Source organism: Ictidomys tridecemlineatus, chromosome 4 (genome assembly GCF_052094955.1).
Source record: "Ictidomys tridecemlineatus isolate mIctTri1 chromosome 4, mIctTri1.hap1, whole genome shotgun sequence".
Classification (NCBI taxonomy): Eukaryota; Metazoa; Chordata; class Mammalia; order Rodentia; family Sciuridae; genus Ictidomys; species Ictidomys tridecemlineatus.
Window position 1 is genome coordinate 172989561 of NC_135480.1, and position 16822 is coordinate 173006382.

At 36.2% G+C, this 16822-nt stretch overlaps 1 protein-coding gene across 1 annotated transcript in view; it reads right to left on the reverse strand.

Moving 5' to 3' along the window:
- Positions 1-16822, reverse strand: part of LOC101963325 (ubiquitin-associated protein 2) — a 76899-nt gene that overhangs the window by 31573 nt on the left and 28504 nt on the right. The window contains exons 4-5 of the mRNA XM_078047744.1: positions 6929-7006; positions 3177-3287 (exon numbers count right to left, since the gene is read on the reverse strand). Of these exons, the coding sequence (XP_077903870.1) occupies positions 3177-3287; positions 6929-7006 (189 nt within the window). The remainder of the gene's footprint in view (positions 1-3176; positions 3288-6928; positions 7007-16822) is intronic.

The following is a 16822-nucleotide window of genomic DNA, read 5'->3' on the forward strand; positions in this document are numbered from 1 at the left end:
ACTTCTGCCATCTGTATTTTTCTACTTACAGAATGTGTCTGAAGAACTAATAAGAGAATGAAATGTCCTCCTGGATACATTTTACTAACTACAAGATTTCAAGATCAGATTGTTCAAAATTATTTTCCAATCCCTTAAGCTTTGCCAACAGCTACCAGCACATCTTACTAGAAACAGTCAAGAACATTAATTCAAGGGACTGATAGTTTACTACTTGTGATCATATTCAATATTTGCCTTTGAGAAAAATTATCTTTCAAAATATCATGGTCATTTTACTTAACACATTTTCAAGGTAAAAATTTTGTTTTGGAAAAGGTTAACCAATAAAACAAGATTTGTTTGCTTTCATGGCTTATGAAACACTCTTAGTCCTAGCAACCCTACAGTGTTTACATCACTGTCCCCCTCCAATTAACTGCACCACACTCAAGGGAAAATAGTCATTACAGCTGGATAGCTGTGGCAGCTGCAGACAGCAACCAGGTGAGAAACAAGGCAAGGAGGAGGTATGAAGAAAACATGTCGTACAGACTGTCCTAAGCAAATCAGAATTTTGAAAGGGCTTTCCTCACAGCCCAGTCAACTCCAAACAAGAATACTCTTTTCTGACTATGTCCAGGTCCTAATTTGTTATTTTCTGATCTTTAAAGAAAACATATCTAGGTTCAAGAGTGCTTAAGAAAGTTTTGTTTGGGGGAGAATCACATGTCAGTACTACTTTCTGATACACAGCCAAGAACTATCTCATACATAGCTGAGAACCACATCCTTTGGGTTCAATCCCAAATAAGAAGGGGAAGTTAAAACTCAATTCAACAGGGATGGGGACTTGGCTCAGTGGCAAAGCATTTGCCTAGCACCAACAAGGCCCCGAATCTGATCTAGAACCATGCATGTGCACACATACTACACATAAAACCTTTGTACAAGACAGAACTAGACATTTAAAAATTTTAATGTCAGGCTAGGGATGTTAACTCTGTGGTAAATCACTTTCCTAGCAAGTGTGAGGCTTGTATTCAATCTTTAATATCAATATTGACAAAAAAATAAAAACTAAAAATTCACCTGACACAGAAAAGGAATGAAATCTACAGAAGCTAATAAAGTAAAAGAAAGAAATAGTATCTGGGCATTACCTCTCTACCACAAAAGGAAAAGAACCCCTCCAGTTAATGATTTGGAAGTGTTTGTTTATTCGCAGTGTTTCCTTTTTTTTTTTTTATTTTAATATAAGGAGAGTAGTGCTCATCAGTGCTTTTTGAAAATAACTAAGTCACTATGTAGCTTCCATTAGCAATAAAGTAAACATAGTCCCCATATTTCACAAAACCTAGAAAATACATTCCCCTACAGGTCAGTGAACAAAAACTATTCAAAATTTGAATTTATTATTTAAAACATGATGTTTTCCCAACAAATTCATGTATTTAGTGGTTATTATATAAACAATACTCTCCTGCCTGGAATTTTCTCCCCTGATGCTGCTACACTCAAATTGTATATCCCAAATTAGCTAATTTTTTACTAAAAAAAAAATCCCATTCTGCTTGTACACATCAACTAAAAACCATCATTTCTGTTTTCTGTTTTTCATAGTAGTTCATTTTTATGCAACCTCCCAATTAGGGCCTGTCCTAAAAAAAAGAACATGATTAAACCTGAACAGTGACAAGAATGGTATTATTTTCTGTGCTAGGGATCAAACTTAGGACGTCACACATGCTAGACAAGCACTCTGCCATGGGGCAACATCCCCAGCCTCAAGAAAGGTACTTTTTTACACAATCATCTTTATATCCTCATTTAGGCTTTTAGGTAAAACATTATTTGTTTTTATCTGCTCTTAAACAGTTTGCTCAATTTAAAAATACAAATGAGATACTATACAATTTACACACAGAAATCAAGAGATCAGGGCTAACAACAGCTGGGTGTGGCTTAACTTGCATCCTTCCTAAAACCAAAGAGATGAGTACTGGTATGTCTACACGTTTGCCAAACTTTTAGTTTTTGTTTTGTTTTGTTTCGTTTTTTATTTTACTGGGCACAATGGTGCATGCATATAATGCCAGCAACTCAGGAGGCTCAGGCAGGAAGCTGAGATAGAATCATAAGTCTGAGGCCAGGCTGGGCAACTTAGATTGGAGGTATGGCTTAGTAATAGAGCACTCTTGGGTTCATCATCACAAAGGTTTTTTTGGGGGGGGGATTGAATTCAGGGACACTCGACCACTAACCCACATCCCCAGCCCTATTTTGTATTTTATTTAGAAATAGGGTATCACTAAGTTGCTTTGCACCTCGACATTGCCGAAGCTGACTTTGAACTCCTGATCCTCCTGTCTCAGCCTCCCAAAAGGTTGGGATTACAGGTGTGCACCACCATAACCGGCACACCACAAAGGTTTTTTGATTTTTTTCCTTACTGTCCACCTGTGTGTGATAAAAACTATTGTCAGTATGTTCACATAACACTCCCACATAAGCAAAGAGATATATGAACAAATTCTGATTTTCTGTGAAACTAGAGATACAAGTAATAGAGGTGAAATTGGAGATGAAATATGAGCACTGGGGAATCAGGAGAAGTTTTTTTAGGTGGTGAAAACGTCCACAACCCAAACAATTTTGGAAGCTGTGTACAGCTGGAGTAGATCAATAATTTCTGTTTTACATCTTCGAATTCTAGAACTTCATTGAAGACACCACATATGGCTAGGACCAGCAAACGCATCCCAGGAGCTCGGGAGGCTGAGGTAGGAGAATCTCAAGTTCAAAGCAGCCTCAGCAACTTAGCAAGGGCCTAAGCAACTTAGTAAGATCTTCTCTCAAAACAAAAACATAATAATAATAAAGGCTAGGGTTATGGCTGAGTGGTACAGCAATTGCCTCGCATGCGTGAAGACACCAAGTTTGATCCTCAGCACCACAGAAAAATAAATAAATAAATAAAAATAAAGATATTGTGTCCATCTGCAGCTAAATTTTTTTTTTAATTTTTAAAATTAAAAAAAGTAAAAAAGGGTGAGATTTGACTCAGTGATTGAGTACCCAAATACAGCATGGCATTCACAATCTTCCTCACCTCCTACCCCATCCAAGATGAGATGAAGATACAATATGAAACTAAATACAAATCTCGGCATTACAAATCAATCAATAATACTTACCGTATCTGAATTACCTTCCAGCAATATATTAATAGCCTTGTTCACGTCTCCATTACAATCATGTAGGGCCACTATGCATTCATCCGGATTTTTCCCAGCCACTTCCATAAGCTATTCAAAGTATCAGAAAATGGTTAGGGGAGCAAAAAAAAAAAAGGGGGGGGGCAGGGGGGCTTGATGTTTCTACTACAAATATAGAAATTATGCAATCCATTCATATAAGATGGACTTTGCAGCCTATGAGTTTACAATCAGAAAACAGGTTTTCTAGTTTTTTTGTGGCTATCCCATATCCTTTCACTAATACTAACAGAATCATAGTACAAATCAACCCTCCTACAAACTGATGAAGTAGGATTTTTAATTAGCCCCACAAAAATGCATATCATCTATCTACTCAAACTTAGTTTCAGAATAACTGGATTCCCAAAAATCTGAACTACTAAAACACTGAGAGAGTCAGGAACAGTGGCTGTAACTCCAGTGGTTCAGGAGGCTGAGGAGAGAGGATCACGAGTTCAAAGCCAATCTCAGCAAAAGCAATGCACTAAGCAATTTAGTGGGACCCTGTCTCTAAATAAAATACAAAATAGGGTTGGGAATATGGCTCAGTGGCTGAGTACCCCTGATTTCAATCCCCAGTACAAAATATAAAAAAACATTAAAAGGTTGTATGTAAGTACATAACCAACATTCATAGATAAGCCAGTCCAAACATTCTGCACAAGTACATTTCATACACTGGCTCTCAATGCTTGAATTAAAACACAATAAATATAAACGAAGTTTTAACAACCTGAAATCTTACAAGTAGAGTTCTATTACTATCACAAACTACACTCCTTAGCAAATTATTTCTCAAGTAATTTCAACAGTGTACTTATATCCTAAGAAATATCAACTAATTAGCATTTTTTTTACTGGAAAAAAATCATAGACTAAACACAAGTTTTTCAAGTTTCTGTAAACAAATCTGAGATTTAATTATCTATTATGTTTTAATTACCTTTAATTATTTTAATATAGACTAGCTAAAGTTCATAAAGCTTGACCCTACCAATTCCAGAGATTTGTCTATGGTCATAAAGCTAATTAATAGCAAAGCTTCTATAGAACACACATCTCCTGATCTCAGAATCACAGCTCTTTGAAATATACCCCTGGGCTATACCCCTGGGCCTACACATTTCTCTTATTTTACCTATTAGTCAAGTTCTACATGTTCTATAGCTTCTCCATGTTTGAATACTTACAACTAATTTCATGTTTATCAATCACAAATTGTCTATCACATGTTATTGTTTGTTACCACAAATATTGTATTTGTTCTTTTGAGATATACATGATTGTATATTTTGACATATTTGTACATCTTATTCTAATTATGATCCCAGTCTTGTGATTGTACATGATGTGGAGATTTATTATGGTGTATTCTTACATGTTCACATGAAAACTGTGTCAGAGTCATTGCCATATGCAATTGTTAAAATGCACAGTAAGCATTAAAATTTCTCCAATGATTAGATGAGCAATACATAGAACTGAAGTTAGAATTTCACTCTGTGAACTCATGAACCAATGTTCTGTTTTGTTTATCTGTTATACTATTCAGTTAAAAGGCAATATAACATGTAGAAGTACATATCAAGTATTCCCATACTAGATCTCATTCTAGAGAATGAGTTCTATCATTGGTGGATGGAGGAGTTTGGAGACAGAGAGGATGGTTTGATGTTGCCCTAAGCTCAAGAGATTCTCCAGTTTCAGCATTTTGAGGTAGTGAGACTACAAAGGAATGTACCACAACAACCAATTGACTACCATGATTTTTAATAAGTTGTTTCTGTGGCCTTAAAAAAAAAATTACTACTAGCTTATTGTCAACAATTACAAGTAAAAACAAAGAATCCACATTGTAAAGTAGTACACTATAGGACAGGAGGTCCAAAGAACAATGATCAGAATACAACTACTAAGGACTGGAGAATACCTGACACTGAGATGGGAGGTACAGCTTGGTTTCAAGAATCTTGAAGGGTAAGAAAATAAACAAAAGAGGGCTTGAGATTAAGATTAATTTATTTTAAAAAATCTCCCACAGTTGGGTGCAGTGGTGCACACCTGTAATCCAAGTAGCTAGGGAGGCTGAGGCAGGTGGATCAAGAGTTCAGCAAAAGCGAGGAACTTAGTAACTCAGTGAGACCCTGTCTCTAAATAAAATACAAAATAGGGCTAGAGATGTGGCTCAGTAGTCAAGTGTCCCTGAGTTTAATCCCCAGTACACCCCAACCAACCACCCCCCCCAAAAAAGACCTCCCATTGAAGTTCAAAATAAAGATATTGGGGCTGGGGATGTGGCTTAAGCAGTAGCGCGCTCGCCTGGTGTGCATGCAGCCCAGGTTCGATCCTCAGCACCACATACAAACAAAGATGTTGTGTCCACCGAAAACTGAAAAATAAATATTAAAAATTCTCTCTTTGAAAAAAAAATTTTTTTTTTTTAAGAAAGGAATGATAGGACAGTGGTTAGAGGGAGGATATGGGAATCAAGAGTTTTTTTTTTTTAAGAGAGAGAGAATTTTAATATTTATTTTTTAGTTTTCTTTGTTTGTATGTGGTGCTGAGGATGGAACCTGGACCGAACGCACGCCAGGCGAGCGCACTACTACTTGAGCCACATCCCCAGCCCCTGAAAAAAAAATTTTTTTTTTTTTTTTTGCTACCAGGCATTGAACCCAGGAGTGCTTTAGCACTGAGTCACATCACATCCCAGGCCTTTTTTTTTTTTTTAAATAATTTTTTAGTTGTCAATAGACATACATACATACATACATACATACATACATTTATTTATTTATTTATTTGTGGTGCTAAGGATCGAACCCAGGGCCTTACACATGCCAGGCAAGTGCTCTACCACTGAGCCACAATCTCAGCCCTTTTTATGTTTCTATTTTGAGACAGGTTCTCATTAAGTTGCTTAGAGCCTTACTAAGTTGCTGAGGCTGGCTTTGAACTTGTGATCCTCCTGCCTCAGAGTCCCAAATCTTTGGGATTACCAGTGTGCACCACCACACCTGGCTAACTTACATTTTTCCAACTAAAGTTTGAAATCACATCCATATTTTAAAATGCAATTCAACTCTTCCATAGTATTAAACAAGATTTCCTGAGAACATACCAAATGTTAAATATACTGTCTCTACACAGTTACGTAAATGTCTAGCCCAAATGTTTACATGTAAACATACTTTATTAACTCAAAAAGATTCTATTGTTAAGAAAATTAATACATTCCTTTCCAAGGCTGCCAATAAAATTATTGAATCACAAGTGCAAAATCCAGTACACAGGGGCTGAGGTTGTGGGTCATTGGTAGAGCCCTAGGTTTGATTCTCAGCACCACATAAAAATAAATAAATAAAACAAAGATGTAAAAAGAAAAAAATCCAATTACACAGATATGGCCTACTTAAGCTAGACACAGTGGCACATGCCTATGATCCCAGCTACTTGGGAAGCTAAAGCAGAAGGATCATAAATTCCAGGTCAGCCTTGGCAACTTAGTGAGACCTTTATCTCAAAATGAAAAACAAAAACAGGTAGGAGATGTAGCTCAGTAGTGGTGAAGTACCCCTGGTTCCCCTGTGCCTAGGAAAAAAAAAACTAAAACCTCTAGTGAAATTATCTTTTTAAGTACAATTAAAAACAGATTACAAAAATCAGCATATCCTCTGCCGGAAACATACCTGTTTAACTTTAGCTTCAAAATCTGAATCATTCTTATCAAAGATCACTTGAGCGAGACGCATTTGTTCAGCTGTTGCCTGGAAAGCACATACAATTGGTAAAGATTTGAGCAACAAAAATGTAAGTTAAATGCTAAATTTGGGTCAAAAGATAAAGCTCTCAAGCACTAACCACTAGTAATAGAAATATAAACTAACACAACAAAATTCTGAATTTTAGATCTCTCAACTATACACAACCCAATCCCATAAGATAAAAACCATCAAATTAAATAGTGAAAAGGACACATTCATCTGGAAAGGACTTAAAGCTCTTGTTCATCTTTATTGGTCATGCAACTTATTTGGGTTTTCTTTCACTTGAGGAGGTGGGGGAACCAGCACAAGAGAAAGAACAAAAAACAATGGAAACAAACTGCTAGACAGAGGCTTGGAACCATTCTGGGGTCAAAAAAGCAAAGAAATCTCTACTGTCAACTCTAAAAAGATACCTTTATCAGTTCTGAAGACAAAAGATTGTATTTTTTAGCTGAACAGAAAATATTTTTAAAGTCATCCCTTTTTTAAAATCATAATTTTAGAAGTTTTTAATTAAAAGCTAAAATATTAAAATTAGTTGCCTCTGCAGAAAATGTTCTTCCAGTTACTTTATTCATTCAAAATCTTTGTTTTCATAAACCAAATTACTAAATTTTAAGATTTCCCCCTGTGATCTTTCTGACAACAGAAAACGGATGACTCAACAGTAATAATGTACCCATCTGGTATCTTAGTTTTGATAAAGGTATCATTATTATTACTACAGCAAAATTATTAAGAGTATACAGAAATTCTTCATTCTATCTCAGTACAACTTTCTAGTAAATCTAAAATTCTTTCAAAATTGTTTGCTTTTTAAATTACCTTTCTTTCTTTTCCCCAGTAAGGGGGGGGGATTAAACCCAGGGCTGCTCTACATCCCAAGCTACATCCCAAGTTCTTTTTTTATTTTTTACCCTGGAACAGGGTCTCACTAAGTTGCCCAGGCTGCTCTACAACTTGCAGTCCTTCTTGCTCCAGCCTGAGTAGCTGGGATAACAAGAACCCATCACCAAGCCTGGCTCCTTAAGTAGTCCTTCCTAACTAAAGTTCGCATTAATTCCTAACACAATATTTTAAAAGCTAAACAGTTTAGTAAATGATTTTAGAGGGAAAAGACCACAAGGAACTAATGAACAGCTTTTCATCTTAGGTTTCAATATATACTGCATTAAAATCAAGTAATCTCAACTAAAGTGGGGGAAGGCTGATGGCATTTTTTCGCCATAGAACACTTTTCTCTCTAGACCTGTTCAGTCTATGTGGGTGTATAATTATACAAACTCTAGGAGCTGTGGTCATCTTGGGTCAATGCAATGGTCAATTCTGCCATGCCAATCTATGCCTGCTATGACCTCAGTTTAATTGCTACAATGCTGCAACATTATACCCAGAAAGATATTCATACAGAAATTCAGTGTCACATTTACTGACAATTTTACCTCAATCCTTCCCAGTATATGTAAGGGCCTTAAATATACTCCCATTATACCTACTGCACATCAGATAAGAATTCCCCTGACCCATAACTGAGAAGTTTCAGCCCTACAGCCAAAAAACCAACCGCACGATAGATAAATGGATGAGGTAAGAGGAAAAACCAAAAGTGAAGATAAACTCTGGAAAGAGAGCATGTTCACGTTATAATTTGAATTTATGTAATGGTAAACTTCTTTGAATGAAAACAGATCATCAGTGACCCTGGTGCTAAATGCATACTTGAAGAGGTTGCTCATAATGCCAGTACCAATCAATACTCTCCACTGTCTGACTCTTCAAGCTAAAAAATATGTACTTACTCTAACTTAAAAATGCTCTACACAAAGTACACAAAGATGTATAAACAACCAACAGTAAAAAAAAGTCTACTTTTTTAATACAGTTCCCAAAATTAGTTGAGTCAACTCAAAAAAAAAAAAGTCACTTTAATTAACAAAAATGTTGTATAGGGGCTGGGGACGTAGCTCACTGATAAAGAGTATTGAATATATGCTGCATTTACAAGTTCAATACCCAGCACACACAGTTGAACCCCCCTAATTTGGCTTAAAAATTTTTTTGTTACTGTATGTGCACTGAACCCAGGGTTACTTTGCCACTGAGCTACATTCCCAGTTCTTCTTATTTTTTATTTTAACAAGTTATCACTAAGTTGCTTACAGCCACACTAAGTTTCTGAGACCAGCCTTCAGCTTGAAATCCTCCTGCCTCAGCCTCTAAAGTCACTGGGGTTATAGATGTGCACTACTGTGCCTGGCTATTAAATTAAATTTCATTTTTTTCTTTTTATAGTACTCAGGATTGAACCCAAGGGAGCTTTACCAATGAAATACATTCCCAGTCCAGCCTCATATTTGCAATCCTCCTGCCTCAGCCTTCTGAGTCACTTGGATTACAGGCATGCACCACTGCATCCATTTAATTTTTATTTCTTATTTGACTAGCAAGGACAAAAATTCAAATATATATTGATTGCAGGCTGGAGGTGTAGCTAAATAGTATAACACCTACCCATTATTCAAGAGGATGTGAGTTTAATCCCCAACACTGCAAAACAATAAATAAAAAGAAAATTATATCCATTAATATGGAACATGATTTAAAAAGACAAATAAGCAGAAAGATAATAGAGTTTAAACATCACCATTTAAACAATACAGTATATATGCTGATTCAAATAAGAATTATTAACAGACGTTAATTTTAAAAGGAAATGTTTGATAAAGAATAGAGTATTTGCACATGGTCTTCAGGCATCTCCCCAAATACTGGTATATTCTAGAAGAAACATAATAGAGACAGTGGACAAAACCCAGACTAAGTGATGAAAATCAACAACCTCAATGAGCAACACACAAACATCATGTGACTCTAGGTATGATATTCTAAAAGAAATACACTAAACATTGTGGCATGATAGTGTAATGGTACACACCTTTAATCCCACATAACAGAAAGTTCAGGTAGGAGGATTATAACTTCAAAGTCAGTCTGGATAACTTAACAAGACCCCATCTGTACAACATTTTTAAAAAGAATGTGAATGGGACTGAGGTTGTAGTTCAGTGATAAAGCACTTGTCTAACATGTGAGGCACCATGTTCGATTCTCAGCAGCACATATAAATAAAATAAAGGTCCACGGACAACTAAATATATACATATTTTTAAAAAAGAATGGGAATGTAGCGCAATGGCAGACTGCTTGCCTAGATGTGCAAAGTCCTGGGTTCAAACCCCAGTACTGCAAAATAGAAAAAAATAAAAAAAAATCAAAAAAATCAAAACTTGACATCAGTTACATATTATTCCCATCAGACACTTACAGCCTGAATCCAATTGTCAAGATTGAAGAATATTTTATACAATAACTGATCTACATTTATTTGAAATTGCCAATATTAAAGAAGACTAAGAAACTGTAGAATATTACAGGAATCTAAAGAAATGCCAACTAGCTGGATGCAATGGTGCACGCCTGTAATCCCAGTGACTCAGGAGTCTGAGGTAGGACCATCACAAGTTTGAGGCCAGCATCAGCAACTTAGCAAGACCCATATCAACTCAGGAAAACCTTGTCTCAAAAACAAAGCTGGGGGGGGGGCCTGGGATTGTAGCTCAGCAGTAGAGGGGCGGGACCTGGGTTCGATCCTCAGCACCACATAAAAACAAGGGCATTGTGTTGTGTCCATCTACACCTAAAAAAAAAAAATTTAAATTTAAAAATTAAAAAAAAAAAAAACAGGCCTAAGGATATAGCTCCGTTGATAGAGTAAATACCTAGCACATGAGAGGCCCTAAATTAGATCACCAGAACCACAATTTAAATCAAGTCTTTTTTTTTTTTAAGTTATAGATAGACACAATATCTTTATTTTACTTTATTTTTTATGTGGCGCTGAGGATCGAACTCAAGGCCTCGCACATGCTAGGCAAGCAATCTACCACTGAGCCACAACCCAGCCCCAGCACCACAATTTAAAAAGAGAGGGAGAGAAAGAGAATAAGATTTAAGACATGTAAAGAAAATACAAGCCCAGAATTTAGAGCCAACAAAACTTACTTTATACTCATATATAAAGGGCATAAATTATACCCATGAGCCTTTCCTAACAGAATGACTTGACATAACTAAAATGACGAGACATTGATATTTAGTGCTAATAGTAAATACCAAATGAATACTTATTGTGAAAGTAAAACTAGCTGACCATAATATAAATCCCTGGATTAGTCAAAGGGAAACAAAGGGAAGGGAGGAGGAAGAGAAATAGAAAAGACAGTAGGATTAATCAAGCATAACTTTCCTAGTCTTATATTTGTATACATGACCAGGGTAACTCTACATCATGTACAACCACAAGAGCGGGAACCTAAATAGAATAAATTATACTCTATATATAATCTGCCAAAATACATTCTACTGTCATGTAAAACTAAAAAGAATTAAAAATATTAAAATTACCAATAGCTTTGGAGGCTAAGACAGGAGGATCATGAGTTCAAAGCCAGCCTAAGCAACTTAGCGAGGCACTAAGCAACTCAGCGAGACCCTGTCTCTAAATAAACACAAAATAGGGCTGAGGATGTGGCTTAGTGGTTGAGTGCACCTGAGGTTCAATCCCTAGTACCAAAATAAAATATAAATTAAAATTTTAAAAAACTATGATAAAATTAAGACAGTATTATAATACACAATGGGTACAAAAACAATGCAGATATTATACAATTATTTAAAAAGGAAAAAGGGAGAGAAACTGCGCAACTTCCAGATGCACGAGTCTCACAGGCTTTACCTGAAAGAGTAGATGTACCAGCCTGTTGTTCAGGCTGACTTGGACTTCCACATTATTACTTTTTAAATTGAAGGCCACCGTTTTCAAGCAAAATATACTTTTTAAGGTCACTAATAGAGGTGGTCTTGTAACAAGGCTGTGAAAGGGAAAAGATCACGTAGTAACTGTCACATAGAAGAAAGCATATACAGACAGGGGCTGAGATGGATGTAGCTCAATGGTACAGAATGTACCTAGTGTTCCAATTCCAAGGACCAAAACAAGAAGCAGAAACCATACACAAATTGTTGAACCTTAGCAAAGTGACTAAATTATTCAAGAAAATAATTGGTTGTGTGATGCTGGTAATAATAGCTGCAAATGGTTCCAGATACTGAGAAACATCATGAGGAAGCAAACTACGAAAGTATGGCTATGAGTTCCTTATTATATAAAAGGAGAGCAGACAATTCTCAGGTTCATACAGAGTGTGCCTCTTGACTATGGAATAATTTTTATTACTAATGAAAAAAAAAACAAAGTGCCACCAGTTATGGGGGCATATGCCTGTAATCCAAGAGACTCAGGAGGTTGAGGCACAAGGATTGCAAATTTCAGGCCAGCCTCACAACTTATCAAGGCCCCTATTATCAAATTAAAAAATAAAAAGGGCTGGGAATGCGGCTCAGTGGCTAAGTTCCCCTGGGTTCAATTCTGGGTACAAAAAAAAAAAATCTCAAATCAAAGGAACACAGCAATAACCAAAACAATAACCAAAGCAATTTCCTTGAAAATGTATATAGAAAATATTTGACTAGACACTTGTTCTATCAATTAACCCATCTAAAATAGGTGAAATAGGGCTGGGGCTATAGCTCAATGGCAGAGCACTTGCCTAGCATGTGTGAGGCATGGGTTCAATCCCTAGCACCACATAAAAATAAACAAAGACATTCTGTCCATCTACAACTACAAAAAAAAATATATATATATATATATAAATAAAAATAGGTGGAACAAAGTTAAAATTTTTAAACTAAAAAAAATCTTAAAAGGAATAGATTGATGCACACCTTTTTACTCTGCAGAGTAAACATTTATATTTAGTGTGTTAAATACTGACACATTGACCATCATTTATAAAAACAAGCTAACATTGATATAGGATTCTGGGATGTAAAAGGAGCCAATTCCATTCCTGTGTAATTCAGATCAGTACTAGGTCAAAGAGAGATTGGAATAAGAGTAGAAAATACAGAGGTACTATTAGCATTATTAGATGTTACATAAAGTGGGACAAAGCAAGTCAGTAATTTAGGGACATTCTAATTATACCACTCCTAGTTCTGAGGGAACCAGGATTATCAGTGTGGAAAATGATAAGATGCAATACAAAAAAAATCAAAACCTATGAGCCCTGGGTTGGGGATGTGCCAATAGTGGTAGAGTGCTTGCCTAGCATGAGCAAGTCCTTTGGTTCCATCCCCACCATTGCCAAAACAAACAAAACTATCAAACAAAATCATCATTAAATCATGAGGCATTTTACCTGAAAAATTTTTCATAGCCCTGTCCACTGAGAAGCCCTGAAAACAATAACCAAACCAGTAACAATAAACATCTTGAGCTGGGGTTATAGATCAGCAGTAGAATACTTGCCTAGCATGTGTGAGGCACTGGGTTCAATACTCAGCACCACATATAAATAAAAAAAAAAATAAAGGTCTAGGGGCTGGGGACATAGCTCAGTTGGTAGAGTGCTTGCCTCACATGCACAAGGCCCTGGGTTCAATCCCCAAAACCACCAAAAAATAAAACAAAATAAAGGTACATAACAACTAAAAAAATCTAAAACAACAACAAACATCTTCTGTTATCAAATTAAAGCTGCCAAATACCATTTCCAACTAAAATAAACCAGGGTCTTTACAGCAATGGATGATTCAAGTTACAAAGCAAAAAATACACAATATAAGTCTGGAATATTTTATCATAGCAGTTTATGAAGACACGATCAATGATTAGTATGACCACTTTCAAACTACTTGAAGAACCTTGCACTAACCAAAAATGGGTTAATCTAAACTTCAAAAGGCTAATTGACCCTAGGCATTCTGATGTATGCCTGTAATCCTAGTGGCTGAGGAGTCTGAGGTAGGAGGATCTCAAGTTTGAGGCCAACCTCAGCAACTTAGTTAGGCCCTAAGCAACTTAGTGAGACCCCATTTTAAAGCAAAAAAAAAAAAAAGTAACTGAAGCCTACCAAATTTTAAATTTGTGTACCACCAGAGAATTGAAATATTGTGCTCTTTTTATATACAAGGAATTGAAATGCATTCTGCTGTAGAATAAGTAGAATAAAAAATAAAAATATGAATTATTTTAGCTGAGGATATAGCTCAGTGTAGAATACTTGCCTTCATAGCATGGAAGATGTCCTGGGTTTCATTGCCAACAACAACACAGGGTACAGTGGTACAGCGCCTACCTAGTGCATTTGAGGTGCTGGGTTCAACCCTCAGTACCACATATGAATAAATAAAAAATAAAGATTGTGTCTACCAACAACTAAAAAAATATTTTTAAAAAGACTCTTAAATACTCTTTGAAAGTATAATTATCATGAAACGCCATGAAAAAACAGTCACAGACCAAAGAACCAAAAAAGAAATTACCACTATTTGGATTTGATTCTAGAACAGAAAAAAGGCACTGATGGAAAAACAACCAAATCCAATTAAAGTCTATTTGGATTTGTTTCTAAAACAGAAAAAAAAGGCACTGATGGAAAAAAAAAACAAATCCAATTAAAGTCTAAATTTAGTTGATGTTGTACCAATGTTATCATCTTAGACTCGAGAAGTAACTGACACTAAATCTAATCAAACAAAAAGGATTTTTTTGTTTGATTAGATTTATAGACATTAAATTTAAAACCCTATACTAACACTTCAAAACGGTGACACTGATATTTAAAACCAAAACTTGCAGAGCAAAGTTAAGGAAGTAAAAGCATTGGGAATGGGAGGAATCAGCCAATATTTCAGACTTTGCCCTCTAAAGTCATCCAGAACTCACAGAAAGATAGGACTCTTTCCTTTACAGGGTCCTGCAGCTCCACGAGTCACCTGACTTCCTAATTAGAAGGATTCTGAGAACCCTAGAGAACAGGAATAAAATCAGTGCATAATCTGCAAAGAGAAGGGTCATTGGAAAGGGAAGTGTCCCTGATGGCAAGCCACATATAGTCAGCAAGACATGGACCAATCCTGGCAGATAGCATAACTGGTACAGGAAAGCTAAAAAAGCCCAGAGGCTTCTCCCAAGTTCCCAAGGGTCATCTCTGACAAATCTCAGCTGACTCATAATTGTAGATAAGAAAAAAGTCAATTTTGACCAACTTAGTCTTTTATTTTTTTGGTACCAGGGACTGAACTATTGAACTCAAGAGTGCTTAACCTCAGAACCACATCTCCACCCTTTTTTTTTATGTTTTCAGATAAGAAACTTAGTAAGACCCTATCACAAAACATTAAAAAAAAAAATTAGTGAAGACGGAACTTAGAGACACTAGCTACTCACTAAGTTGCTGAGGCTTTGAACTTAGGATCCTCCTGCCTCAGTCTCCCAAATTGCTGAGATTACAGGCATGCACTACCATGCCTGGCTTAATCAATTTAGTCTTAAACACCTGGCAGGAGAGTAAATAAAACAGAGTCACAGAGTTGTTGTTTTTCTTTTTTTGTACTGGGGATTGAACCCAGGGTACTTTATCACTGAGCTATACCCTTACACCACCCCCCTTTTGTGTTTTTTTTTTGTAGTCAGGGTCTCACTAAATTGCTGAGTCTGGTCTCAAACTTGTGATCCTCCTGCCTCAGCCTCCCTGGTCACTGGATTATAGGCAAGGACCATCATGCCCAGCCATACATAGACATTTAAAAGAAAAAAAGACAATGGCTCTGTTTTGAATTTTTTTTCCTTTTTAGTTGTAGTTGAACACAATACCTTTATTTTATTTATTTACTTTTATGTGGTGCTGAGGCTTGAATTCAATGCCTCGCATGTGCTTGGCGAGCACTCTACCGCTGGCCACAACCCCTGCCCAACAATGGCTCTTTTAATATAACTTGAAATGTACACTTATATCAGTTCTCCCACAAGTAAGTCAAACTGAGAGGTTACAAAGAGTTACAAGACACTACCAGAGTCACAAATTTGTTCTAAATAAATTTGAGACCTACAAATTTTCCTAATCTCCTACATAAGTAAACCTAATTTCTTATTCATTGGTATGATTATTCCTAATATTTATCCTCAGTTGGTCTAAAAGATATAACATGGTACCAAAAAATCCTTACTGACTTTACCAAGAGAGTCTTAAGTAACACAACTAAAGGGATCTTTCTGCTAACACAAAAATAATGACAATAAAAAGGCATTTTATATAAATCTGATGACATTCCTAGAGCTCAAGGGAAACCTGTGGCATTATAAAAACTAAGTGTCCTGTATGTTTTTAACAACTCTACTGAGGTTTCTAAAGCCTCAAATGGTCTCCACTCACAAATAAATGACATGAAACCACACGTTAAAGCTCTAGTAAGTTACTACCTTTGTGGTCTTTAGAGACTGGCTCTTAACACTCATTATTTAAAAAATAATCATTTTAAAAAATTTAAATAATTTAAAAAATATTACTTTGCTGTATTGTTTGTTGTTGTCCTAGCATGATTCAAGCCCCATAAAATACCTTTTTCCAGTCACCTGTCAACCACTATCATATACCTCTGGACTGCTCTGATGGGCAACACATCCACAGCTCCAGATGGTCATGGAAATACCACCCTCCATGAAAGCTCTCCTAACTTCTATGAAAGCTCTTTAGATAGAGTACCTCCCTCAGAGGTCCTGGCCAGCGCAGCCAACCCCCTTAACATCATGAAGCAGCCTGAGTGGTCATCATCCATTTTCCCCTAATGGCAGTTAGAAGTACTTCATCCAGGGGGGTAATATGAGACAGAAAGATAAATCACTCACAG